General features: G+C 31.3%; 2 protein-coding genes across 2 annotated transcripts; one reads left to right on the plus strand and one right to left on the minus strand.

Annotated features, from left to right (window-relative positions):
• The first annotated feature begins 1,113 nt into the window (after nucleotides 1-1,113).
• LOC127291192 (E3 ubiquitin-protein ligase MIB2) lies at nucleotides 1,114-8,680 on the plus strand. The gene is made up of 12 exons (XM_051320142.1): nucleotides 1,114-1,330; nucleotides 2,155-2,615; nucleotides 2,695-2,810; nucleotides 2,882-3,258; nucleotides 3,378-3,590; nucleotides 3,655-3,814; nucleotides 3,883-4,156; nucleotides 4,236-4,544; nucleotides 4,627-4,987; nucleotides 5,063-5,274; nucleotides 5,378-5,547; nucleotides 5,665-8,680. The coding sequence occupies exons 2-12, from the start codon at nucleotides 2,185-2,187 to the stop codon at nucleotides 5,943-5,945; spliced, it is 2,904 nt and encodes a 967-aa protein (XP_051176099.1). The 5' UTR covers nucleotides 1,114-1,330; nucleotides 2,155-2,184; the 3' UTR covers nucleotides 5,946-8,680.
• Nucleotides 8,681-9,296: 616 nt separating this feature from the next.
• LOC127291193 (midnolin-A-like) lies at nucleotides 9,297-27,110 on the minus strand. Its single transcript, XM_051320143.1, has 5 exons — nucleotides 26,184-27,110; nucleotides 14,919-15,006; nucleotides 10,906-11,931; nucleotides 9,941-10,274; nucleotides 9,297-9,641 (listed from the first exon to the last, which is right to left on the minus strand). Exons 1-5 carry the CDS (start codon nucleotides 26,552-26,554, stop codon nucleotides 9,373-9,375), a joined length of 2,088 nt encoding a protein of 695 aa, XP_051176100.1. The 5' UTR covers nucleotides 26,555-27,110; the 3' UTR covers nucleotides 9,297-9,372.
• Between the last annotated feature and the right edge of the window lie 124 nt (nucleotides 27,111-27,234).

Raw genomic sequence — 27,234 nt, forward strand, 5'->3', positions numbered from 1 at the left:
ATACAAATAGATGGTCGACTTAATTACTTAAATTGTGAATAATGAGCGCCATTTGGTTGACGGAAATTATCCGAAGCTTAATTGACATATGAAACAAGCTTAATTTGTCCAGAGCAAATGGAGGGAGAATTGCGCAGAATCGTCTGCGCATTTTTGATGATATTTTTGAAAAAGTTAATATTTTTAAAAAATGTCAAAACATTTAAGGTGCTTATATACCTCAAATTTCGATCAGATGAACATTATTTCTGGACCGTGAAAATGCGTGAAAAGTCATTTTCATGGCGGGTATTTTTGAATTGTTTTATACAAAAAATGTTTTTTTAAGAAATATAATATTAAATAATTGTTTTAATATGTAAGAACACTTTAAAATAGTGATAGAGAGATGATTTGATTAAAAAATGTAGCAAATTTTGCTTTAAAACGTTTTCTGCTACAAGAAAGTGTAAAATGACGATGTTTGTGAAATGGTTTGTACAGTGTACATGTGTACATGTTTCTTTCAGTTATTCGAAACAATTAGTTGAATTTAAATTTATTTAATAAACATTTCAACTTACCGATTTATCTTGAGCACTCATTATTTATTACAAGTTAAAAAGAAACGACATAACATAAACAAAACTCTGAGAGACACTCACAAGGAAGAAGCACTGTACAAACCATTTCACAAACATCGTCATTTTACACTTTCTTGTAGCAGAAAACGTTTTAAAGCAAAATTTGCTACATTTTTTAATCAAATCATCTCTCTATCACTATTTTAAAGTGTTCTTACATATTAAAACAATTATTTAATATTATATTTCTTAAAAAAACATTTTTTGTTTAAAACAATTCAAAAATACCCGCCGTGAAAATGACTTTTCACGCATTTTCACGGTCCAGAAATAATGTTCATCTGATCGAAATTTGAGGTATATAAGCACCTTTAATTGACAATTTTTGCAAAAAAAAAAAGTATTTGGATTATTCAAAGTTGAGTGGAATTTAAACTTGTTTTTTGTAATAAAAGAATGGAAAAAGAATATCTTTTTTCTTAAAATAAAGTAATTACTGTATACACCCTGAAGAGGCGCTTTTTGTAAAAGTTTTTTGATATTCGAATACTTTCTTAGTAAACACTACGCGCTTCTCGGTGATGATGCTGATGCTGCGTAATGTCGCACGGGTTTTCCCAAAAGTTCGGAACTTAACAATTTTTTGACGTTTTATCGGAGGTGTTTTTTTTATATTTCTATTTGTTTTATATTTTACTTTAGAGTACATAGAATATCACGTTTTGGCTTATGATTCTGAGGAATTCATGTACATCCGGCCGTTTTAGGTTTGTACAAAATATTACAGCATCTGCCTAATAAAATATCAATAATTTCCAAACTCATTAATATAATTTGTTTTCTTTTTTTTTTTAAAAAAAAAAACATTTTATACTCTTTATATATTAAATATTCAAATATAAACATTTAAATATGTTAATTTACTTATTAAATTGTTTCTCGTCATGTAGTGTTTAATTTAATTTCATAAATGTCAAATTAATATTTATGTTTATTTTTATTGTAAGTCATTAGAACTTTTGTAAATTCTTCTCTACAGTGTACATTAATTTGTTAAAAAATAAAATAAATTAAGATTTTCCTAGTTATAACAAATTAATTTATTTTAAACAATTTGTTAAATTTTTGTGTTTATATGTTAAAAGTTATTTTTTATTATATGATGAATCATGTTTACTTTTTTTTTCCTACATTGTTTGTGATTTAAAGACATGAGATGAAGTGAGAAACATGTCATAAAAATCACAGTCCGTGTAACTTTCTTTTTAAGAAAATTTCTTTAAATTTAAAATAAATTAAACTCACGGTCTATTTCCTAGAGTGAAATTGACGCTGCATGACGAGTTTCTTATCTATTAATATGGTAATTGAACTTGGTAACTGCACTACAAATAAATATATTTTTCAATATATATATATATATAACTTGAATTTATCAATTATTGATATTTCTTTCAAGTATAGATATATTTTTTGCAAAATATAATGTATATGTATTTTAAATATTGTATTATTGAAGTAAATAACATTAAATGTAAATTATTAAGAAGAGAGAATTTGTAAATTTAAGTGTGAAATTAAATAAATGCAGACGCGGCAGACGGACCGAAAAAAATTGGATATGCTGGAAGTTGGTGTGAGAGTAGTTCGGGGTAAAGATTGGAAATGGAGCGATCAGGATGGAGGCGAAGGACACACGGGAACGGTGGTTGAAATTGGAAAACCATACGATGCAAATAGTGCATCGTCAACACCTGTAACTGGTGATAAAACACCTGATAAAACTGTAATCGTACAATGGGATCATGGACCAAGGAGTAATTATCGTATTGGTTATCAAGATGCATACGATTTGCTTCTCTATGATAATGCTCCAATTGGTGTTAAACATCCAAATATAATATGCGATGGATGTAAAAAACATGGAATTTTTGGAATGCGATGGAAGTGCGCACAATGTTTCGATTATGATTTATGTACACAGTGCTACATGGCAGACGTTCACGATTTAAATCACACATTTCAACGATTTCAAACAATTAATTCTGCTGGGTAAGCGATAGGTTTTTTTTTTGAAAACTAAAAAAAAATCTCAAATGTTGAAAATTAAATTGTTTTTCTAATTAATAAGGGTACAACTTCCTGTGAGAGAAGGCGGCACGAAAATAATGCTAAGAGGAATATTTATTGGAGCAAAAGTTAGCCGTGGAACAGACTGGGAATGGAGTAATCAAGATGGAGGTCGAGGTAATTGCCGAAAAAATTATTTTTTAATTTTTATTAAATTAGCAAAATTGTATGTAATTTTCTTGGAATAGGCAAAACGGGAAGAGTAATGGATATTCGAGGATGGGATAATGAAAGTAGTAGATCAGTGGCTACTGTAACATGGTCATCGGGAACTACAAATGTTTATCGAGTTGGTTATAAAGGATGTGTGGATCTTTGTTACGTAGAAGAGGCAACTGGTGGTGTTTATTACAAGGATCATTTACCACTTTTAGGACAGTCTGTACAGACAATTGAAAATCCCGTTACAAATGGTGATGCAACAACCTCGGAAAATCCGGGACCACGACATTTAACATTCCTCGTTGGTGACAAAGTAAAAGTAATGAAAGATATTAATACTCTCAAAACAATGCAAGAAGGTCATGGTGGATGGAATCCACGCATGGGAGATTATTTAGGACAGGTATTTTGATTTTTTTTCCCCCAAATTATTTTTGATATTCCACATATTTTATTATCTAACAAACCCCCCCCCTTTTTTTTTGGTAATTTTGAAAATTTAACGAGGAAAAAAAATTACAGGTTGGAGTGGTGCATCGAATTACAGATAAAGGAGATATCAGAGTTCAATATGAAGGCTGTAATAATCGATGGACTTTTCATCCGGCTGCATTGACAAAAATCATGACTAAGGATAATTTTTCCGTAGGCGATATAGTTAGAATAAAAAGTGATTCAGTAGCGGTTAAGAATTTTCAACGGGGTCATGGAGAATGGATAGATGTAATGAAGACTGTAAGTATTTATTTACTATTTTCGAAATGATTTTTTTAAAAAAAATAATCGATTTATTATCCAGGCACTCGGTAAAACCGGTAAAATAATAAAAATTTATCCTGATGGAGATATGAGGGTAGCTTTAGATGGACACATTTGGACATTCAATCCATTGAGTGTAATTCTCGTTAACACGAATTCAGAATTAGGGAATTCGGTTAAAGAAGAAGATCGTGATGGTGGTAAGATTTTTTTTCTTTTTTTTTTTCTTAATTTAATATTTAATTTCTTATTAAATTATTTTTTGCAGTTGTGAACAATGAATTTGATAGTGATATAGAAAAATTGTTACGCGAAACAGTAAGAGGTGAATCAGCATTGACTGCTGTTAGGGAATTTTTAAGAAAACATCCTGATAAAGTGGACGCTAGGGCTGGTGGTCCCGGTGGTGGAAGGAAAACTTGTTTGCAGGTAGCTGCGCATCAAGGACAGCGTGAATTGTGCATTCTTTTATTGGATGCTGGTGCTTCCCTTCACGCTGCCGATGAAGATGGAGACACACCTTTACATTATGCAGCGTTCGGGTAAAATAAAAAACAAAAACAATAAAAGAAAAATTAATTTTTTGAATGGCAAATGAAAAAGAAAATTTTGTTCCAACAGTGATCAGCCGGAAATAATGGAATTATTGTTGGGTCGTGGTGCGCTGATAAATGCGGTAAATAATGGAAAATGTAGCGCTCTTCACGTGGCAGTAAATAAACAAGCGCAATGTGTTCATACTTTATTGCGACATGGCTGTGATGTGAATCTTCAGGATTCTTATGGAGACACAGCATTACATGACGCTATTGGAAAAGATGTACTTGATATTACTGACGCTCTCTGTGCATGTGAGAGATTAAATTTCACACTTCGAAATAAACGGGGATTTAATGTCTTACACCATGCAGCACTCAAGGGAAATGCATAGTACGTTTCTTAAATTATTAGTAAAAAAAAAAAAAAAATTGAAAAATTGACTAACCTATTTTAAAATAAAAAAAATTTTCAGTGCCACAGAAAAAGTAGTGCTTCGTGCTCAGCATTTGGTTAATGTAAAGAAGGACGATGGTTTTGCGGCACTACATCTTGCAGCCTTAAATGGTCATCGTGAAGTTGCGGATATTCTCCTTTCTCCAACAGGTGGTCGAGCGAATGTCGGTTTGCGGAATAATCGACGTCAAACGCCTCTCCATCTGGCGACATCGCAAGGTCACTGGGCTCTGGTTGAGCTTCTTCTCAGTCACAAAGCAGATATTTCCGCTACCGATGAAGATGGTGACACAGCATTACATATCGCTATTAAAAAAAGTCGAAGTCAACCAACGGCGGTCACACCAGAAAGCTGTCGGGATTCTCCATTAACTTACGTAGTAAGTAAAAAAGCTATAAAAAAAAAAATTCCAAAAAAAAAGTTATTCAAATTAAATAATAATTGATTTATATAGATTTGGTTAAATTTGGCGAGACAAAATACAAAGACTGAATTTGCATTAGCTTGTTATTTAATCAGTCAAGACAGAAGTGGCGTTATATTGGAACAAGCGAAAAATTCCAAGGGTAAAACGCCCATTGAACTTCTACAGTCTGATGAAGATCCATCCATACCAGATGTTTTACGTTCTTATTATAATCAAACAAATAGTAATGTTCCGTCTCAGTAAGTATTTTTAATAATTTATTTTCTAAAATATCTAATCACATTTTCAGCCTTTGAAGAAAAAAAAAATATTTTGAATTAAACTCAACAATTTTTTCCAAAGTCAAGGAAATAATCCTGCGAGTAGTAATGAGAACTGTCCAACGAATAATCTCGAGTCTACAGGAGAAACTGATGTCACAAAAAAGTATCCTCGCACTTCCGGTGATGCTGACGAGTGTCGAAGTTGTCGTGGTACTCCAAAAAGAATTGCTCCAGGTGGCAGTGTCACAGGTGATGGTCTAAATATTTTTTAATTTTTTTTTCTCCTAAAAATCATTAAATACATAAATAAAAAAAAAAAATTATGTCAATATTCAAATTTAATTAAAATATCTTTCCATTTCACAGAGGGTGAAACGAAAGAAGGAAACGAAAGAAATGATGAAATAGAGAATAAACAGCAAGAGATTAAGGAAAATAGGGAAAAAGATAAAAATTTAGAACGTCTACGGTACTTAGAAACTAGAGTAGCTGACCTCGAGGAGGCACATATGTGCAGTATTTGCATGGAACGTCGACGCAATGTAGCTTTCTTATGTGGTCATGGAGCCTGCGAACATTGTGCAGCACCGTTAAAAACATGCCACATGTGTCGTCAAACAATTACCAAAAAAATAAATTTATATTAAATAATAAGATTATAAAAGGAAATTGGTCTTGCACGCGGTTCTAATCCGCAAAAAAAAAAAAAAATCTCATCTGCCAAATATATGTAATGTCGTCGTTTGTCGTTGCGTCGTCATCGTCGTCATTGTCGTAGCACAGTCACTCATGTCTCCCCGGTGTTACTCGTGATCGACAAAAAAAAAAAATTTGTTATTTATGTACCACATCGTGCCATAATGCAAATTAGAAAAGTCTGTAACGATAAATGCCTTTTTTAATTATATATATATATAATATAAAAAAAATAATTAATCGACGCTTTTTGGAAATATTTGAATCAACGCTTTTGCTCGCGTATTCCCGTCCATATTTTGTCCTCCCCCCTTCGTAAAAATAAATTTCATTTTTTTTTTAAAAAATGCTCTCCCCCTACACGACTGACCACTTTTTTAAGCAACAAAAATCAAATTCCAAAAAAGGACGAAAAATTTTACAATTTTACTATATATTTTTTTTTTTATTTTTTGTAACGAATTTTTAGATACGTTTTTTCTCTGTAAAATCACGATGCGCGTCTGTCTCATGCCAATACGCATAATAGTGACAAAAATAAAATTGATGATTCACTTTATCTGAATCGTCGGAATTGTAATTTTTATATAATAATAATAATAGTAGTTGTATTGTCGTTAAGTCTGTACTGTATATTGTACTACAGGAATGAATTAGGATAATAAACTATTTGTAGAGAGTAATTTAAAAAGCATTGGTATGATTCTACAATTGTACGTATAACGTAGGTGGTAATTTAAATAAAAACATTTTAAATTTAATCGACCTCAATTTTTGGTCCAATTTCTCCGTTACATTTCATGTCCACTTCCATTTTTGTGATTTTTTTTTCACGCACCGCTTATTTTTTACTCAAAAAGACATATTATATTATATTATCACATTGACAAAGCTAAAGAGAAAAAAAAAGAATAATATATGATTATGAAAAAAAAAACACGCGCGCACAAAAATGATAAACGGTTCCGAAATTTGCACGCAAACAATTTTTCTCCAACAACTAAAACATTTATATCAGAAATAGCTAAATATTTATCTAAAGCAGAGAAACTTATTGTATAACTAAACTAAAGTGATTCTGTTCTAGCTACTTTAGGCAAATGTTTTTTTTTTCATTTTTTTTTTTTTAGCTATTTTAGATAAATTATTTTGCGTGTATGAAAAAATAGTCTCCCGAGAAATTCGAGCAATTTTCATTTGAAACTAAGTAACAACAACAATAACACAAAGTGCACAACATATATAATGCCGCGTTCATTGACGTTATACGACAGTTTAAACGAAATCGCTGATGACTTTACTTGACTTAGCAAGCGATCATATTTATTTTGGTACTCGATAAGGTTCCATACTCATTATTTTACAATCTTGAGCCAGTTTGCAAAACTGTAATAGTACTTGTAATAATAATTAATAATAATAGTAATAATAATAATAATAATAATAATTTTTCTAAATAACCTAATAATAATACGCTTAAAGAGTGATATAATATTTAATATCTAATAAATTTAAATGGTATTGATATCACGGTCATATATCAAAACCATTTAAATTTATCTACACAAGACAGAGATCTTGAACTATGTTAAAAAAAAGAACAATCTTCTTTTTCTTCTTCTTCTTCTTCATTAACAACAAAAACAATCCCATTTATTCATATACATTATTTTAAACCAGTTTATATGCAAAAAATATTTTTAAAATATTTTCAAATAAATCATTTTCTCATTCTTTGTCCCCGTTTTTTTTTTTTAAATTTCTTTCTTTTAAACAGTTTTTGATCTCCATCCACGCGCTTGTTTCACAGTGAAATCGAACTAAAGAAAAACAACGTTCTTTCTCACTCAAATTTCTAATGTTTTGCTTCTAAAATATTGTTCATTACCCGAAGAATGACAAATTTTTTTCGCGCAAGAAAACCTTCATTTTATTAAAAAAAAAGAAATGGACAGCAACAAAAACAACGCAATTTAAAAAAAAGAAAGAAAAAAGCAAATTTACACTGGAACTTTAATTGAAAACATCATTATAGAATTCTCGTCTTTGAATCTGTCGACAAAAATATCCGTCAATTTATATTCTAAATTTTATTTTTTAGATTTAAGAAATTTCTCTTAAAACACAGACATATTGGGAGAAAATATCAAAAGTTAATTGAATTTCTATTCTTTTATTTTTATCCATAAGATATTGAAAATTCGTTAACATTATTGTACAAGACTTCAAAAATAAAAAATGTCAAAAAGTGTTCCGTCATCTGTATTTTTCCAGTGACAATTTTTTTTCTTTTTACTATACTATACATATTTTTCTAAACAAAATAAACTTTTTGCATTTAATATTTTGATGCCGTGTATTAAATGTGAAAAAATTTTCAAATTTCCTCTGCATAAATATAGAAGTAATAAAAATTTAAGATATTTGTTATTTATATTTCCAATTTTTGTCCACAAATTTTGAGAAAAACTTCTTTTAAATGGTCAATTTTGAGTCAGATTCAAAAAAAATAAATTCTGAAATGCTACAAATCGAGTTTCATTTGTTTTAGTATGATTAAATAGAAGTTTTATTAAATAATAATTTAATAGAATAAAAAATGTGTTTCATTATAAATTTCAATTAATTAGAAATTTTACGATATGAATTTCGAAATATTAAAAATTCAAGCTCATATTTTTTTTTTTTAGAAAATATTGATGCGTCACGTCCTTGTTTATTTAAATCTTTGCACTTTAAGAAAAATCAACTTTCAAATTCTCAATTATTGTCCCAGTGTAATTATTAAAATACATAATGGAAAAAAATTCTACCTTTCTGTTTACCGACGTAATTTCCATTCTTATTATATTTATATATTTTTATATATATATATATATATTTTTTTTTTGTTTGTTTTTCTTTGCAAAAGTCCAATAAACACTGTTGTAAAATAATTGGGTGATATTGCTTACAGCCAGATTTCGTGAAAAAACACGTTTTTAAACGGGGATAATAGACTAATTCATAAACTACTTATGATTTTAGCAGGATAATAATTAATAATGGCTGTAAACGTATTATGCGTCGATGGCGATTATAAATATCCGATCAATTCTCAATGAAAAAATTTTTCCAAATAATTGAGTCTTTGACATTTCAATAAATTGTATATGAATTATGATCGGTTCGATTCGACTTATTTTGAAATTATTATTTTTAAATGTAAATCAGTTATTTCTTTTCGATTCAATACGAGAGCATATATCTGAATCACTTGGTATATCAAAGTTCATGGGTTGAAGAAATCAATAAACTACTGCTTATTTTTTTTTTTTTTGCGCTTTCTAGTTCAAACGACTCTGCGAGAGGCCGATTTAAAATGAGAGAAAAAAAAAATTAAGCAACAACAGGCTCTGTATTGCAAGGCTGCAGATCATTCTCTGTTTGAGAATCATTGGCCGCTGAGCCACTGGAATTTGGCGATGCAGCTGGTGTATTTGGATCGTGATTTGGATCAGGATCCGGTGTAACTGCTGCCCATTGAGTTGTATATGGTGCTGCTCGAGCTAGTCTTCTGGCTTTTCTTTTTGCTCTTCGTTGCTCCATTACTAAACGTAAACGCCGTAATTTTCCCTTCGTCGTCTCGTTTTCCTTCGAGAGCTCTTCTACAAAAGATAAAATTTCAAAATTAGTGTTTCTCATTAGTATCAAATTTAAAATTTCACAAGTATCATTTTCATTTTATCCGATTAACATTTAATCTAATTTTACTTTGATTTTCCCTAATTAATTTATAAGTTGTATTACTCAAAAAAAAAAATTATGTTAAACGATAATTAGGTGAAACAATATAAATAATTGGGAAATTTCAGACAATCAGAAAATGATAATATTGTTCATTAATTCAGAAAAGTAGAACAAAATCATTAGAATTATTTTTTAAAAAAAATCGAATTGAACGTACCACTAGAATATCCAGGAGTAGGCGATTCAAGGCAAGCAGCTGTAGACATTCCATTACCAGCAACTGAGGAATTGGCAGAAAGTGCCGACGTGGAGGAAATTTGACGTGTGCTCGAATGCCTATGATGATGCCTATAATGTCCTGCAGTTGTTGCTGGTGTTGCGCAAAGAAGATCATTAAGAATATGAATGATAGTGCTAATATCTCGCTTTGGTCGACCATGACGATCTTGTAAAGCTGGATTTAAAGTTCCACTAAATGTTCCCGAATAAACACCCTTTCCATGATGATGCATACTTTGTATTATCGCACCTTGTCTACGTCTTGCATTTTCCTGAAGAATTCAAAATTTATTGTCAATTTTTCATTTTCAAGATAATTAATTTCTATTATATTTCACCAAATTTCTAAAAAAAAAAACAAAATTCCAATCTAATCGAATTTATATGTCTTTAAATTATTATTTAACTGAACTCATATTTTAACAGAACGTATTTTCATTTAGCTCAATTCTTTTGTAAAATACGATCGAATGTTCATCTAAATAAATATTTAAATAAAAATTCTCTTAATTATAAATTCTGTCAAATTTTCAACCAAGATTTGTGAAAGATATACAAAATTTGAAAATATTACTGGCAATAATTTTAATTAATAACAAATATTAAAACGAAAAAAAAATTAAAATAAATTTAAGAAATAAAATGTTTAACATAAAAATAAGCGTGCAAAATGGGAACGGTTAAATATATAATTTATCCTTGTAAAAAAATTTAGTTTTTATTTCTATTCTATTAATTTATATATCAAATGTTCTGATTTATTTTTCTAATTTAAATTTTTCGACAAGAAATAAAAAGAGAATATTTAAACGATCCCGTTTTTGTTATAAATATAAAATGATAACACAGGAGAGCTTGCTTCGGTAAATCTACCTCTGCGAGGTCAACCCGTGAGGTAAATACCTCAGAGGATAGCTGCTTAAGCTTTTGCGTTAAATTACGAGAAGCTTCCGCAAGAGCTCGCGTGTCCAATGTTGCCGATGTTCCTTTGCCAACATCAACAATTCCCATCGATGACTCAGTACTCGATGTCAAACAATGTTCCTCATTTGATGGACTGCGAGAACTAATTGAACTACTTCCAGTTGTAGTTTGTTGATGATGATGATGATGACCAGTGCACAATTTTTTCTTTGCCGGTGTTGTGTCACAATCCTCATCTCTTGATGAAAGATCAGTGACATTTGAGGTAGATGGAAATAATTCAACCGAAGTGGAATTTGGTGTGCGAATATTTAAAGAATTGCTTTTTCTCGTGTGATGATGATGATGGTGATGATGGTGATGATGATGATGTGTATGATGGTGATGATGGTGATGTAAGAGGCAGGATTGGCGAGGTGATGTTGCATTGGTACCATTTGGTTGAGGTGAAGTTGGTGTGCTACGTGATGATTGAACGGGTGATGATGTTTGAGAAGGATGTGAAACAGGAGATGATGATGACGAAGAAGAAGTAGATGATGGAGAAGAAGTAGTCGGTGAAGGCGATGCTCGTTCGGAACAATTTGTTGTTGTTGTTGCCGTAAAGAGACTTGTATTGCAATTGGCAGAAGTTAAGCTACTAATTAATGAAGAGGTCCTTGCTGTTGTATTTTGAAGTTTTGTCGATGAGCTTGTTGAACGAGCCGAGAGAACAGTTGATCTTCGATTCGATAATGGTGTCGTGACATGATTCGTCATCGTTCCCATTGAAGTTGAATTGAGATTACTTCCCGATGATGAGGTCGTTCCACTGCTCGTTGGACTAGTGGATCTGATAACAGGAGATGCTGGTGTCACAGTTGATAATTGAAGCTGAATCAGCATCATATGGTCCCCAAGGCGCATCGTTAGATTAAGTGGCGCTTTACCCGAAAGAAAATCATTAACTTGCGAGTCGCTTAAACTTTCCAAGGCTTGCATCACACTTTGCTCTGGGCGTTGTGCCTGAAAAAAAAAATTATTTATGTGAAAAAATAAATTTTTAAATAAATGAAAGCTTTTGGGATGGAAATTGAATTTGAAAAGTGTCAGATGAAACGTGATTGCACGGATATTGCACGTGTAAAGATAAGGGAAATCGATAAGAGCCCCGGCCAAGAGATAGAAACGCAAGAAGACCTGCAGCGGAAGAGGAAACCTCGCGGAATCGAAGCCCAGAACCCTCAACACCGGTAGGTGGTCCCAACCCACTCTTTCAACAAACACCTAACGGACTTCTTTCGTTAAAAAAAAAAATCACTAATATTTATGTGGATTCGGTAATTCAATTTATTTATATTTCCTTGAGATTAATAAAATCAATGTAATGAAAATTTAAATAATAAACAGAAGAAAAATTTTAAAATAATTTAATCGAGTAAAAAAAAAGGAAAATCGAAATTAGATTTATATTAGGAAAATGAAAGTGATGAGTTTTGGATGTGAAGAAAAGCTCTTTTCCTGGGGTTTATCGACTAGCGTGCACACACAGCATCCAAAGATCTGAGTTGAATGTCTGTGGACGTAGGTGGCGCCAGAGATGCAATGCAACCTGCTTCTAACCGCATCCGATGGGTGAAGTGACCCACGTGTCACGTCCCCGGTATAAATGAGAAGGGGGGAGGGGAGAGGTACACCACCACAAATGCAAGAGGCAAGCAAAGTAGTAGAGAAGATAAGTAAGTGTGTAAGCTGGCAGGCAACCAGGCGAGCGAACTCGGACCTACGCCTTTTCGCCCTCACCCTCCCACATTATATATATATATATTATATGCGTACACGTGTGAGCTCACAACGTTCACACGAGTGTTTCAGCCTCTGGCATATATAGTTTGTACAAGTATTGGGTTTTTACTGTGGGGCATATATGCATAGTTATCCCTCTATATACAGCTGCATGGAGAGCAAAGCCATGGTCCCTCGTTGGTCGTTTAAAACTTCCATAATACCTACTCTAACTCCCGAGGTTCTGCCTCTCTTTTCAGCTAGCTATAAGGGTATATACATATATATATATATATGACTCCTCTACCAACAACATTTGATGACTATGCTTTGCCGGCGACCGCATTTGGCTTCAACGAAGGCTACGGCCTCATAGGCCGCCATTGTCGATGCCGAATTTCCTGGACAAGTCATGCCACAGAGAGACACACGCTAAGCTTCGTTGCCAATCTCGATCGTTTCGCTTCGTTGAATTGACCGATAATATTCGCGCATGGTTACGTCCCTTTGTTACCCAGCAAACTCTGATTCGCAGTTTCCTCAATGACATAAAAAAAAAAAGAATCATACATAATTTCCCCTTTTGTTTTATAGGAAAAAAAAATTAACAGAATGATCAAGAAAAAAAATCGAAAATCAATGATTATTAATTGGATTCGATAAAAGACCTTGCTCTAAAAAAAAAAAGAAAACGATAAATAGCGCTTCGAAAAATAAATTTTGAAGGCTCCATATGTTGGATCAGATAAAATTTCCAGAAAAAAAAGCAAAGAAATGGTTATCGTGTTGTATGTGAACGATAAACGGTATCAAGATACATCACTTGGCCTCAATAATTTGGAGAAACGAAAAAAATTTTTCCCGTTTAAAAAACTAAATACTTTTTTTTCATTGATGGATTATGTAACAATTTATTTACATAGAAATAATAAAAATGAAGAAATAATCTATTTTTTGTCATCTCAAATATTTCATCAAGATGAAATAGTTCAAGGATAATAAACAAGGATAATCAAAAAAAGTTTTCAAGACTCCGATCGGTGACATTCATCTTATGCAATGACCTTGCAAATGATCGTTTATAGTTTTCAAATGATTGAAATAAACAGAATTTTGAATTAAGAAACTAAACATTTTTTTCATATTTTTCAATTTCGAAACGAAATTTGAATATAAATACAAAAATGAGTTCATTAACCCTTAAAGTAATATTTTTTTTGAGAAAGAAATCTGGTGTAGGATTACACCATGATAAGAAGAAAAAGAAACAAAGGATATTGAGAAATCAGAACTAACTAAAATCCAATGTCTGAGAAAAGAGTGGGAGGGGGTGGAAGGAAGATAACAAAAGGAATTTTACTGATCGTGTTGCAGGTGAGAAAAGGAGCTTCCGGCCTGAAATTTTAGGCACGCGTGTGCAGAAAGACGAGCCTTGTGCCAGTAGTGGAGTTTCGATCGAATCCGAGAGGCGTTGCGTTGGTATGTACGAAGGCGCTTTAAAATTGACTGCGGAGAGTCCGGGCGGGCGGTTCGCTTGACAGCTATGCGAACCAGCCTCGTCGGCTGCGATAAGGACCGTGAGCGCTGTTGCCAGCTCTGCTTCGTCAATTTCGGAACACACCCTTTATATACACACGAAATATTCTCCCTTTAAAACCAAGTCGTCGTCGTTGTTGTTGTCGTCATCATCATCATCATAATATCGCCACGCAGGAAAAAAGAAGCCATCAGATGAAACGGATTTAAAACCATCGTCAGCTGATTCCAAACACGCTGGCAACATATGATCATTTATTTTTAATACAAACTGAAAATCATGATATTAAATCAATTTTGAAGAAATAAGACAGGAAAACGAAACAACAAAAAAAATGTGAAATACTTTTCTGTTTCCAAAGATGGCAATTAAAGAGACTTGAAAGATGACCGAGAAACCAAGTGACCTGACGAAGCAGCTCGTGCACCAGAGTTAACGGAGTTTATATTCAGAGCGCTTGTTCTCTTGTAAGAGTATATTGCGCCTATTCCATCGTCTTTGCGGAACCTTTATACATCAGGATAGACTACCGTTCGGTGAACGTCACCGATTTCACGTAATCTTCAAACGGTAATTAAAAATCAAGTGGGACTGAAAAACAACGGGAGAGAAAGAAAAGAGAGGACACGTTGCATAAAAAAAAAAAAACACACGGAACTGTCTGAATAAAATATATGTTAAAGTCACTTACCAATAATCCAGTTTCTACACTTGGCAACAATGTCAATCGGCTACCATCCTGAAGACGATTTTCATCCAATGTTCCCTCTCGTAATTGCCTAAAAAAATAATTTTCAATTAATATAATAATAATTTATCAAAAATTGTAAAAAGATTTAAGTTTTTAAAAGAAAAATATATTTTTTATTTTTGTATATCCCAAAAGTTTAATCTCAAAGAGAAAAAAAACCTAAGTCAATATAATTCAGAGCAAGGCAAAGACCTTCGAGAGATATAATATCTCTTATAGGAAAAGACACAAGAAAAAGCCACTAATAATATAAAAGGAAGAAAGAAAAATTATCAATGATCTTTAGTTTTGATAAAAGATTAGTTTTCAGGAAAACTTTAACCACCGTTTCATTAAAACGGTCTTTAGACGATTGATTATTGGTTTCTTTTCTCAATGAACTCAATCATGCGTATAACGTCTCCAAGTTCCGTTGTTTCAAAAAAAAAAAATCGATTACTTTAATAAATCCATCCATTTTCCTAATTTGTGTGAACCGTGAAAAATTTAATATAATTTTTTTTCAGTATAAACGAAGGTGCAATCTCTCTTTGAAAGGTAATGAAGTTTCAATCTAGAAATAAAATTTGCATAGGTATTGCCACTCTCGTTCCCAGAGAGAGAAAGAGAGAGAGAGACCCAAGGATTTTAACGATAAACTAAGTTGTTCCCAGCTTGAGAAATCGAATTCGTTTTCTTAATGAAAAATTTACATGTCTTTCTTCTTATAGTTGGTGGAAGTATATATATAGAGGTACTACAACTTCATCTGCATTCCTTTATGCAAAGAAATGGACATTTAACACATTCTATCCAGCAGATGCTTCTTGGATCAGTATATATATATACGTGGGAATCGAGTTAGACTTCCTACCCCGTTTTTTTTTCTCTCTCTCTCTCAAAGAGAGGAGACCCTATCCAAAAATATTAAACTAGTCTTCACCTGGTACTTTTCATTTCAACCCTAAATACTCAATAAATCGATAAATCTGACAAAATTCTAATTCGGAATTTTCCAATTTCTTTCCGATCTGCATAATTTTAAAATATAAAATTTTTTTTGAATTTTAATTATTCAAAATTGAATCAAATGATATATTTAATTATATAATATGAAAAATAGTGATAGAGAAATTCAATTTTAAAAGTAGAATGTTTTTTCAATTTTTAAAAATATATATATTTTTTTTTAGTATTTTAAACACACTGAGTGACAACGGTAACCCAACAACTGATTACCGCACAAAGAATGTGTAGATAAAACATTCGTTGTAAAAGACTGAACTAACAAAGCGACAGTCACTGACAAAAGGGGGATATTCTCAAGTTTCATATATATGCAACTTTATAAAAAAAAATTTTCAAGCAACTCGAGTGCATTAAGTGCATTTATTGGAATAATATTAAAAAAAAATTCTTTAAATTAAAATTGAATAGAGAAAATTATTAATTTCTATAAAAGAAACTTTAAATCAAATAAATAGAGAAAAATTTTTTCATGTAAAATTAATACATACAAGAACGAAGAATTTTAAAATATATTTGATAATGGAAATTTTGTATATATAGGTGTGACTATTTTTTTTTTTTAAATTATTAATATGCTCTGTTGTATACAAGGCGAACTCCTTTTTCGCCTCCCTCAGCTTTCAAAATGGTGGGATGTTTAAGCCTTCAATTTCTAAAGTCACAAACTCCCTAGCATCAAGAATCCTACTGTCAATTTCTTTGCTGACGCCCGCGCACACTTTCGGTTTATATACACTAAAAGTCATTTGGTCAGCGCTTTAACTAATAATAATAATATTAAGCGTGCGGTGCATTTATAGATTATTTATCGTCAATAATTCACAATGAGTAAATCTTCATTATTTTATAAATGCTACAAAAAATTTTAATTGCAAAACTTAAATATTTTCCAAAAATCAATTCTAAAAAAAATTCAAATGGAAAATTTAAAAAAAAAAATGTATAATAAATAAAATATTGCAGTCAATAATTTAGCCAAGTGGTTTAAAATATGACGTGAAAAATATCTTTTTTCTGTATTTTTAAATATATATGTAATTTTCAACCTGTGTGTGCAATAATATTTGATTAATAACAAACAATTATAAAAAAAAAAAATGATGTACACTTCAGTGTACACTCCTTTTCTGACGTATTTATATCGCACATAATGTTCTCAATACTTATATGCAGTGCGCGTGCATTAAAATCGCATTCGTAAGCAAAACCATCGCGTTAAAACGCAAAAGCAAGCGCGAGCAAAAACAGACAAGCACGTGTGCATATTTTTTTTTTAAAAGAACGTTTCTCTCTTTCTCTTTCTCAGTGTAAAAGCTTATACACCCACTTAAACAAAGTTCGATGTCACAATGTCCTTCGTTCGACTCGCAAAATTACAAAAAAAAAAAACTGACGAAAATTTATTTTAAAAAAAAAATTTTTTGAAGTAAAAATATTGTAAAAGGTGTAAAAAAAATGCAATGTAAAAAATGAAAAACAATTTTTTATAATTAAATTTAAAACCACAAATGAAGGTTTTTAGAATTATTTCAGATAATATTTCAAAGAATAATTATAAATATATATAAAAAGTTATTTATACTTATTTATATATTTATTTTTATGAATATCAATTTTTTTTTATGCAAAATAAGTAGGGATTTCTTTTTGTTGAAAAAAAAAATCTCCATATAAACTTTTAATAAATTTTTAAAGTTCAACAACATAGCTACATGGGACCCCAATGTTTCCGGTTTCATTGCCGGAAAAGAAAACTAGCGGTTCGTTACGGTTCGTTATTTTCGAAGGGCCCTTCTCTCTCTCTATATATATATATATGTAGATAAATCGAGAAAATCGCGTAAAAAGTGACAATGATCGTTTGAGTCATTTAGATTCGTAAATGCACATATACGTATACACAATGTTTTCACTTCTCTCTATGCGGCGTGGATTGCTCACGCAATTATTTTCAAAGCGGGAAATTTCCTTTCCGGCGCAAAATCAAATTAATTTCAAAGTTTCATGAATTCGTTCCCTAACAAATTAATTCGACATTAAATTGCATTTTTGTCATTCGATAAAAAAAAAAAAAAAATTTTATTGATTAATTTTGACTAAAATTTAATTTAATTTCTAAAAATTTCTAAAAATTACTCTACTTCCGCAAACAATGAAATTGTTTCGCTAATTAATTGTTTGCAAATTTCATCGCTTTTTTAATATAATTTGCAAATTTGTAATTTATTGGTTTCTTATACGAAATATATATTTTGTATTCCAAGATAGAAATCACAGAGAAGTTCACCTTGGCAACAATTTTCATTTGAGAAAATATATACGATGAAACATTATTTGCCGTCGCATGGATGATTCCATGAGGAGATTTGAAGGGGGGAAAATGAATATATAGGTGGGTTTCTTTGCAAGATAAAGTCGTCTGCTGAGAGGCACTTTTTTTTAATGTTCAATTTCATATATATATAATATATAGATTGGAAAGAGTAGACCTTTGGAATGAAAAAATTTGAAAGAACGCTTTCCTTTGTAGCCCATAGTAATGGAAACCATATCAGAAATATACCCACAATTTCCTTAGGGCCATGGTAACGGGAATGTAACCGTAAATCCAAGGTGCGACCATCATTTACGAACCGACCACCATCACCAGTTTGAATTCATCCCAAAGAGAATTTCAACGAGATTATCTTTTTGAAGAATGCGCATCATATTTATGAATATTATATTAGTCAATCCCCTAATAGTGATTTGTGCCACGAAAAATCATTTGTTGTTTCAAGAGAGGATTTTCACGGTCTTAAAATTGCAAAATTATTTTTCAAAATAAGAAATTTCTAAATAATTATCCCGTCGAGTTTTAGAAATACTTATATATTTCTTTTACACGGATCATTTGAAAGAAATATTTAAAAATCAATTTTCGAAAAATTATCCTAATGTTCAATGCAATAAATGTCTGTTATACTCATATATAATATTTATATAAAAACTAATTTGAATTTTATTATATTTAATTTTTCAAAAATGCATTTTGAAAATACATATTTCTTTTTAACGCCCATGGAGAGAGAGACTATTTTGTAATGAAAAACAGAATTATGTAAATAATAGGCTTTCTGCAGAAACGAATTCTTGATAATAAATATTATATGGGAATTAACACTGAAGAATCTAAAAATTGTTTCCAGACCTCGAAATACGTTTAAGAAAATAAAAATTCAAATTATTTCCCAACATTTGACCTTCAACTTCAAGAAAACCTTGAAATGAATATTTATTAAAATTCCCATTAATTCAATATTAGTTTCAAAACAACAAAAATCAATGCACATATTTTAAATTCATTTTCCGAATTATATAAATTAAAAAAAAATTTTTTTTCTTAGATGAATATCGATCCATCAAAATTCTCTATTAATTTCTTACTCAAGTAAAGATATATATATATATATATTTTATTTGACCCAATAGAAAAAGAGACCCCTATATTCATTTTTGACGAGGAACATTTGAAAAATCCTATGACTATGTCTGTAACACGTGCAAATGCTTTTAATCTCATACACAGTACAGGGTCGTCGTGAAAGGTGCTCGTAAATAAAAATCAACTCTCTCAGGTACGTATTTTCGACCCATGGCAAGAATACACCTATATAACATAAGCCAAAGAAATTCTGAACGTTAGGAGGACCATAATGCACTGTATTGAATTACAGAATACACATTAAGCTGAAGATTATAGTAGAATCCATTTCGAAAAAAAGATGTTCATCAAGTCTTTAAAAATATCACCTTGTATAACATCCAAATTATTCCTTGTAATTCATCTATTGAAATGAGTTTTTTTTTTAAACACACTTTGTAAAAATTAAATACGAAGCTGAAGTACGCAACGTTTATGATAAACTATTTTTAAAGAAATAATTTTTTGCCTAAAAAATATTTTTTTATAATTTGTTGATTAATGAAAACTACAAGAAATATTTTTTAAGGAAAATTATAGAATTTTTCATTTTAAAAAATTATTTTTTTAAAAATCGTTTATCATAAACGTTACGTACTTCAGCTTCATATAATTAAATATCGATTGAAAATTATTAATTATAGTTTCTGTTCATAGTACATTGTAAATTAATTACAATTTCAGTGCTACATTCAATCAACAATGTTCTCAATATTAAATGATAATTCTAATGTTCTTTAGGAAAATATTACAAAATGCATCCGCATCTTGATAAAAATATAAATTTCTATTTTTCTCTATATATATATATTTTAAACTCGCGACTAAAATTACATATGAACGATTGTATCTCCTGCGGAATTAAATATAAAAATAAAAAAACCCGTGAAATATAATTCGTCTATGACGAGCCAATGACCCAATGATGTGAAAACAACAATCAAGGGTCAAATTGAACATATCCAATTCAGCCGCACACAAAGAAGTGATAATCATTCGACGTAGTTTGTGAACAAATTTCACGATTTATTACAGTCAGAAAGATTGCGATGATGAAGAATATATATATTTATGACCTATACAACACGTGGATATTTCATTACATCACAGAAAATATGAATTTTTTGTCTCAATAGAGGAAAATTTTTTTTCAAAAGTTATTTTATTATAAAATTAAATTACAATGAAATGATTATTAAATAATAAAAATACTGTATAAATTATTATTAATTGAACAGTAATTTTTATATTAGAAAATAATTTTTATTTTTAAATAATAAAAGTTATTTTTAATAACACGTGTTCAATCTCACGTTTATGTAATTATATCAATAAGTTTAAGAATGGATAAACAAATAACTTTTTTTTTTTATCAAATAAAATACAAGTTGAATAAAAGTTTTCAAATCCATTTAGGTATTTTATATATATATATATATTATATTATTTGAAAAGTTTGTCCTCGTTCGAGTGGCCTTTTAAAAAAGGTTTTTTCCGAGTATGACAAGTCTGATTTCGATCGGATCGTTTTGCAGGAGGATGCGAGACACACAAGGCCAACGTGTGTAGGTATATGGATGTACATTTGCTCTCTTATATGTATAGCTGTACCTAGGCAGCCCAAACAAGTATTCTATCTCGTAACCAAGCTCGAAATACCGTCTCCATGACAGAGAGTCTGTGTGTGTGAGAGAGAGAAAGAGAGACTTCGTCAGCAATGATGATACAAAACAGTGCTGTATTTACTCCAATATTCTCTTTTTTTGTTCCTAAACTTTCATTTTCAAAAAAAAAAAGTATTTCTTTTCTAATTCATAAATATAATTGATTTCATTACTCAACATTTTAACCTCGTCATTAAAATCAAATGGAGCGGATATAAATTTTTATGTAAAGAAAAATACAAGAATTATTTTGTCATTTTTAAAATTTGCAAAAAACCAGATTTGAATAAAGAAAATATTCTTTTTAAAGTTTTTCAAATCCTTCTCTCTCTTTTTTCTAAAACAGATGTTATGCAAGATTTAAGAACAGGCTTTTCCGTGTACGCAAATGTAAGAAATGATATATTCTATTCCATTCTCTCGATAACAATGAGCAAGCAGTATATAAGTATATTATCGGGACTACTGAATACTTTCAGGACCGAGGTATAATTTTTTTTTTTTTTTTTTTGTGTGCGTTGTGAATTGTTGTTTAAACTCGCAGAAAACGTTTACGAGGGCAAGGCAAGCAAGGTGACCACCTTGGTCTCAAATAAGTCTAATATACGCAAGAACCATAAATATTGTCATTTTCCCAAACTAATATCATAAAAAAAATGTTGAGAATCAATTTTACTTTCTATACATATTACATTGCAGGAGAATTAACTTCTTTTGAAATAAATGCAAAAAATTACTCAAAACACAGTATACATATTGCAGCAAACAAATTTCAAATATAATAATAGTAATTATATATAGTTTGTTTCATTTGGAAAATAGAAAAAGAAATATTTTTTAAATCTATATATATATCCAATTAAAGATAACTTTGTGCAACTGATTTAATTTAGAAAATGGCACAAGAAGAAAATGCAGAAGATGGTGAAAGGACATTTTTCCTAAATTGAAATCAACGTCAAGTTGCAAACCTTCTCGGGAAATTCTTTAGGACAAACTTAAATTTCTCTCCAAACGTGTGTGATGAAGTGAATGGAGTTGAATTTCACTATAAAAATACACACAAGTATCGCTTCATTATTTTAACACGTTTTTCCCTTGGTCAGGGTTAGAAAATTTTCTTCGCACAGCACTGAGATCTCAGCTGCACGCGCCTCTATCTACTATGAAGAAAAAAGTGCACACGCAGATGATGAAAATAGATGTACGCTAGACATTCACTCAAACCACCTGTATTTATTTTTTTTTTTGCTCTTTCCCTTTTTTTTATAATCCAAGACAATAATCTAGATTCTAAAATTAAAAAGAAAGTGTGATATATATTTAAACAAGTGAAATGTGTTCTTTTTTATTTTATTACTTCCAAAAATAGAATTGAAGCCAGACGATAAAAATCGATTTCAAAATAGCCTAAATTGTTGTCAAGAAAAAAAAAAAAGAAGGGGAATTTGAAAAAGAAAGCTACTGAATGAAAAAAAGAAGTGAATGTTTGAAGACAAAGTTAGTCCTAGAGAACACCGCTTTCTGTTAAAAGTCACAAGGCATTCTTTTCTGGACCTTGACCAAACGAATTACGAGAAAAGAATCTATCTCTCTTTTCTTTTCCTTTCTGCATTGTTACTAACCACCGTAATCGAAAACGTTTTCTACGCCTCTGACGAGACGACTAGCAATATCCCAGGCACACATGTGCAACGCGATATATATATATATAGATATATACCAGAGAGCGTACCTGTATATATGCCTGAAACTGGCCCGACAGGCACAAAAGGCAACAGCAGCAACCAAGCCAAGCCTGGGGGCCAGAGACCTCAATCGCACTATCGAGAGAGAGAGAGAGAAAACTCCGAACACACCACACACGAAAAGCAAAAAAGAAACCCTGGGAACGCACAAGAGTAGGGATTCAAATTTCATTTTTAATTTTTATTAAACCTCAATCTAAAAAACAAAAAATAAATATTCAAACCGACATATATCAATCTCAAACTCGAAAATTATTGTAAAAAGGGATTTCCTTTCCAGGTGGATTGATCGAAGAAAGAGACCCTTGGTTCCTTTTTTTAAAGATCGAAAAAAAGGGAGAGAAGAAGAATCCCAGGAGTGTACGGGAATAGCCCATAGCCTCCACCCATATAATATATATATATACAATTGCAGAAGAGCCGATTGTCGTTGTTCCACTTTGCTTAACGTGTGTGATTCTACAATTCTACCTACTTTATTTTTTTCCTCCTTCATTCTCTTCCACCTACTCCAATTGGTATGTTTGTTCATCGCATTTTCTCGCTAAAAAATAATGGAAGATTCATTTAAGACTGGTCCTCTCGTGACGCCTACAAAATTTAACCATCCCACACACACACACACAAATTCAAAGAGAGTCGAAAATGCACCGCCGCCGATTCCCTACCCACGTCGAGTGTTTTTCGAACGAAGGACAAAGCCTCGTGTATTTTGTGCGCTGCTGCTGATAAAAGTTCACGTCCGAGAGGAAGTTACGCACGTGCATGTGAAACGCAAGCAGAAACGAATTGTGGGAGCGCCTTCAGGGCCGAACACATTTTTTTCAATATATATATAAAAAAAAAGAACTCTTTTTTTTTGCAGAATTTTATATATATACCATCTGCTTTCATTTCATCGAAATTATTTTTTCCTCCATAATCAAAAATTTAATTTAATTTTCCCAAGATCAAAAAATAAAAATAGAAAGAGAGATACTCAAGGATGAAGTAAACTTTTTCACTTATGAATAAATGTTTCTCAAGCAATTAAAGCGAGCACAATCAGAGTCGACGGGAGACATCAACTTTTACGTAACCTGCATTTTTCTCCTTCTGCAACAAGCGCGATAACACTATATTCGTATATATATATATATAAGAGAAGCGAGAGTGCTTAGCCTAACTTGAAAGTGAAGTGTCTCATCCCAAAAACGAAACCCGCTTTCCATTTGTCTCTCACGATTCTTACTAAACTTTCAATTGTCTTTTAATTTCACCTTTCAAAGAAATTACATTTTTTTTCTGTTTGCTTAATATTGCATTTTTTCACTAAAATCATAATCGACAATGTTAATATTAATAATAATTATTAATCCGCAAAGTCAATTGTTGATTAAATTATAGAATTAAAATAATAAACACTATCTTCACCGCCCCCTCTTTATCTCTTACTCAATTCAACGAGAAATTTAAAGAGCAGAGTAATTTTAATTGCCATTTAAATGAAAAATAGTGGAAAATAATTTACAAATTTTTTTCTCTTATCCAAAATCAACTATCAAAGGAAAAAAAATTAATCGAACAAAAAAAAAAGTAAATTACATAATTTATTTTTGCCTTTGATTTTATATCATTATTTAATATCCAATTAACATATATATATATATATAATTCTTTAGAAATTTGAATGAATATTTGGGTCATATAATGAATAATAATAATCGAATACAAAAAAAAGAGTGTCTAAACCAAAAAAATATTTCTATAAAAACAAAAATTTTCTTAACAAATGAAAAAGTCGATTTTGAAGATATAGAAGACAAAGAAGATACGGATTCGCGTTGCCACATATATGTCGACGAACCAGGAATAATTCTGTCGTGCTGTTACACGAGTATGGTATCGATATCACAGGTAGTTCATGCCCCCTCCCCCCACCCCTCTCACCCTATACATACAGTGGCGTAAGCAGTGGCTAACGGGCCTTTTACACATATAGCGTTTATACGAATTTATTCTAATAAAAATAATACAAAAAATTCTTCATAAAACTATATATAATTTACTCCAAAAATGAATTTAAAAAAATTTGTTACAAAAAAAAAATAAAAATTCATTTAAAAATATATTAAAAATCAATTCAAATGAAATTAAAAATAACTTACAAGTGAAATTAAAAGTAAATTGAAAAAGTTTGAATGAAAGTAAATAAAACATTATGGAAATGAATAGAAAAAAAAAAGTTCGAAGTAAAAAAAAACTTGAATAAAAAAAAAATAATCAAATCTATAGAACAAAAATACTTTATTTAAAGGCATGTGAAATCATGACGTCATCCCGTTCATGTATAATTACAAACCATTCAATTTTTTCTACTGTAAGCTAAAATTTTAAAAAGTCGAATATTTCTCTAAAAGTTGTTTTTTTAAATTAAAAAAAGCGATACGTAAATTTTATTTCTAAATAATATTTAATTGTTAAAAAAAAGTCTGAATATATAAATATCTAGACTTCTCATAATATTCTCTTATCTCTTTAAAACTTCCATAAAATGTCTTTCTAATCACGCAATTAATGTCTTTATAACAACGTACATAGTAACAAAAGTTTCGACAAAAAAAAAAAAGCAATTTAAAAATAAAACGAGTGAGAATTTTTAATGAACAGACAAATGCGTCACATGTCCTTAAATTTTTGTAAATTACATACCATTTAACTCCAAATAAGATATATTATATTAATAAAAAAAAAAAAAAAAAAAATTTTTTTCGGAGTCAATGACAATCTAATATTAATTCAAAGTGCCACAAATTTGAATAACAGATAATGTAAATCACACTTTTATTTGATCAATTGTTTTTTTTATAATTTTGTTCTTAGACTTCCATTTGTGAATCCCGAAAATTGAGGGATACAATTCACTGGAACTGGCCATTTAAACAAAGAAGAAGGAACATCAGACTTATCGAACCTAGACAACATTAAAATCCTTGAGATCCCCTCTCCCTCTTATCCCGGTCAAAAAAAGGAAGAAGAAAAAAAATAATCAGTGGTTCTTTCGCAATATTCTGAAACGAACCTTAGACCCATCCTCTATTCTCTGTCTCCTATATATCCTTTAGAAAAAGGAAGGGGATCTCTCCATCTCCAGGCGTGACGTCTGGTCGCCCGCACCGTTGCTTGGCCCAGGCGACACACACCATCATCACCTTCTGATTGCTCTCTCTTTTCACAAACACACGCACCCTTCTTCCCCCGGAGAGTTCTTGCTCTCAGGCGCAGCCGAGCGATCATATTAAGACAAAGATAGAAAAAAAAAAAGGAAAAAAAAAACACTCACCTCTCTCGATGTAGTAAACAAATCCGTTCCTTAGCGACCTTGAGCCTCTTTGAAATGATCTTCTTTAAATTTTCAATTGTCTCATTACGATCAACAGTTAAATCAAACTGTCCACCTGTCGTTGGCGTGATACTGATGGTGATTTCAGGATCCGTAACTGGAGAAACGACGCAGCCACACCCCGGCGATGACGATGGGGTTGCTGTCGTCGGCAATGCTGATCCGCGTCCACCGGCTGATGATGTACGAAAATCAGAATTTGCCATTGTTGCCAATGATGAGGTCGAAAATGTTGACGATGATGTCGGGGACGTTTCAGCCTCGTCATCAGCGGCGCTGCTACTGCTCCGCCCGGGATTATTGTCTCCCATTGCCGTCACGTCCGACGGCGACTTTCCAAATTAAGACCCGGGGTTTCTTCTCAAATCAACCTTGCCGTTGAACTTTGCACTCGATGAAAAAACACGAGACGCGCCCGCACCTGCACCTGTTCCACCACAGCCAGAGCGGCTTGAAAATTATTGCCTGATGGGTAGAAAAAAAAGGCTCGCCTTCTCCTTATGCAAGATCTCTTAATTTCACGAAACTATTCCTCAAAAAAAAAAAGGGGGAAAAAATGGACTCTTGATCGATATCCTGGTGATAATAGCTTGATAAAACACGTCACTAAAACACTGACACTGTTAGCACTGAGAGCTGATTCTTTACTAAGAAAAAACGATCTTGAATTATCTCTATGCGTCGCGCACGCACCCACTCGTCCTCCCTTCGATGCTCTACGTGAATATATCCGTCTTCACTGTGCTACACTCCCTTCATCGTGTAAGAGTAAAAAAAATCTTCCCAAGAGACCATCCGCATCCCACAAAGAGCAAACGAAAACTCAATTCTTGGCCAGCCCAACCGGCTGACCCAAGCCCCAGCCTCACATTAAAATAAATAATTAACTGCACACAAAACTAACCTTTAGGAAAATACTATTTCCCTATTGGTGGACAAACCCGCGCAAATTTGAAATATCTACTATCAAATAATTTATAAAATATTCTAA

Source organism: Leptopilina boulardi, unplaced genomic scaffold (genome assembly GCF_019393585.1).
Source record: "Leptopilina boulardi isolate dan_hultmark-lab unplaced genomic scaffold, ZJU_Lbou_2.1 LbouV2_126, whole genome shotgun sequence".
Classification (NCBI taxonomy): domain Eukaryota; kingdom Metazoa; phylum Arthropoda; class Insecta; order Hymenoptera; family Figitidae; genus Leptopilina; species Leptopilina boulardi.

Excerpts from the sequence above, each read along its gene's own strand:
- LOC127291192 (XM_051320142.1), top strand. The coding sequence starts at position 2,185 with ATGCTGGAAGTTGGTGTGAGAGTAGTTCGGGGTAAAGATTGGAAATGG. Across the intron at positions 2,811-2,881 it reads TAATCAAGATGGAGGTCGAG|GCAAAACGGGAAGAGTAATG; the intron begins GTAATTGCCGAA and ends TTCTTGGAATAG. Across the intron at positions 3,259-3,377 it reads TGGGAGATTATTTAGGACAG|GTTGGAGTGGTGCATCGAAT; the intron begins GTATTTTGATTT and ends AAAAAATTACAG.
- LOC127291193 (XM_051320143.1), bottom strand. The coding sequence starts at position 26,554 with ATGGGAGACAATAATCCCGGGCGGAGCAGTAGCAGCGCCGCTGATGAC. Across the intron at positions 15,007-26,183 it reads TGTTTACTACATCGAGAGAG|GCAATTACGAGAGGGAACAT; the intron begins GTGAGTGTTTTT and ends TTATTTTTTTAG. Across the intron at positions 9,642-9,940 it reads TACTCCTGGATATTCTAGTG|AAGAGCTCTCGAAGGAAAAC; the intron begins GTACGTTCAATT and ends TATCTTTTGTAG.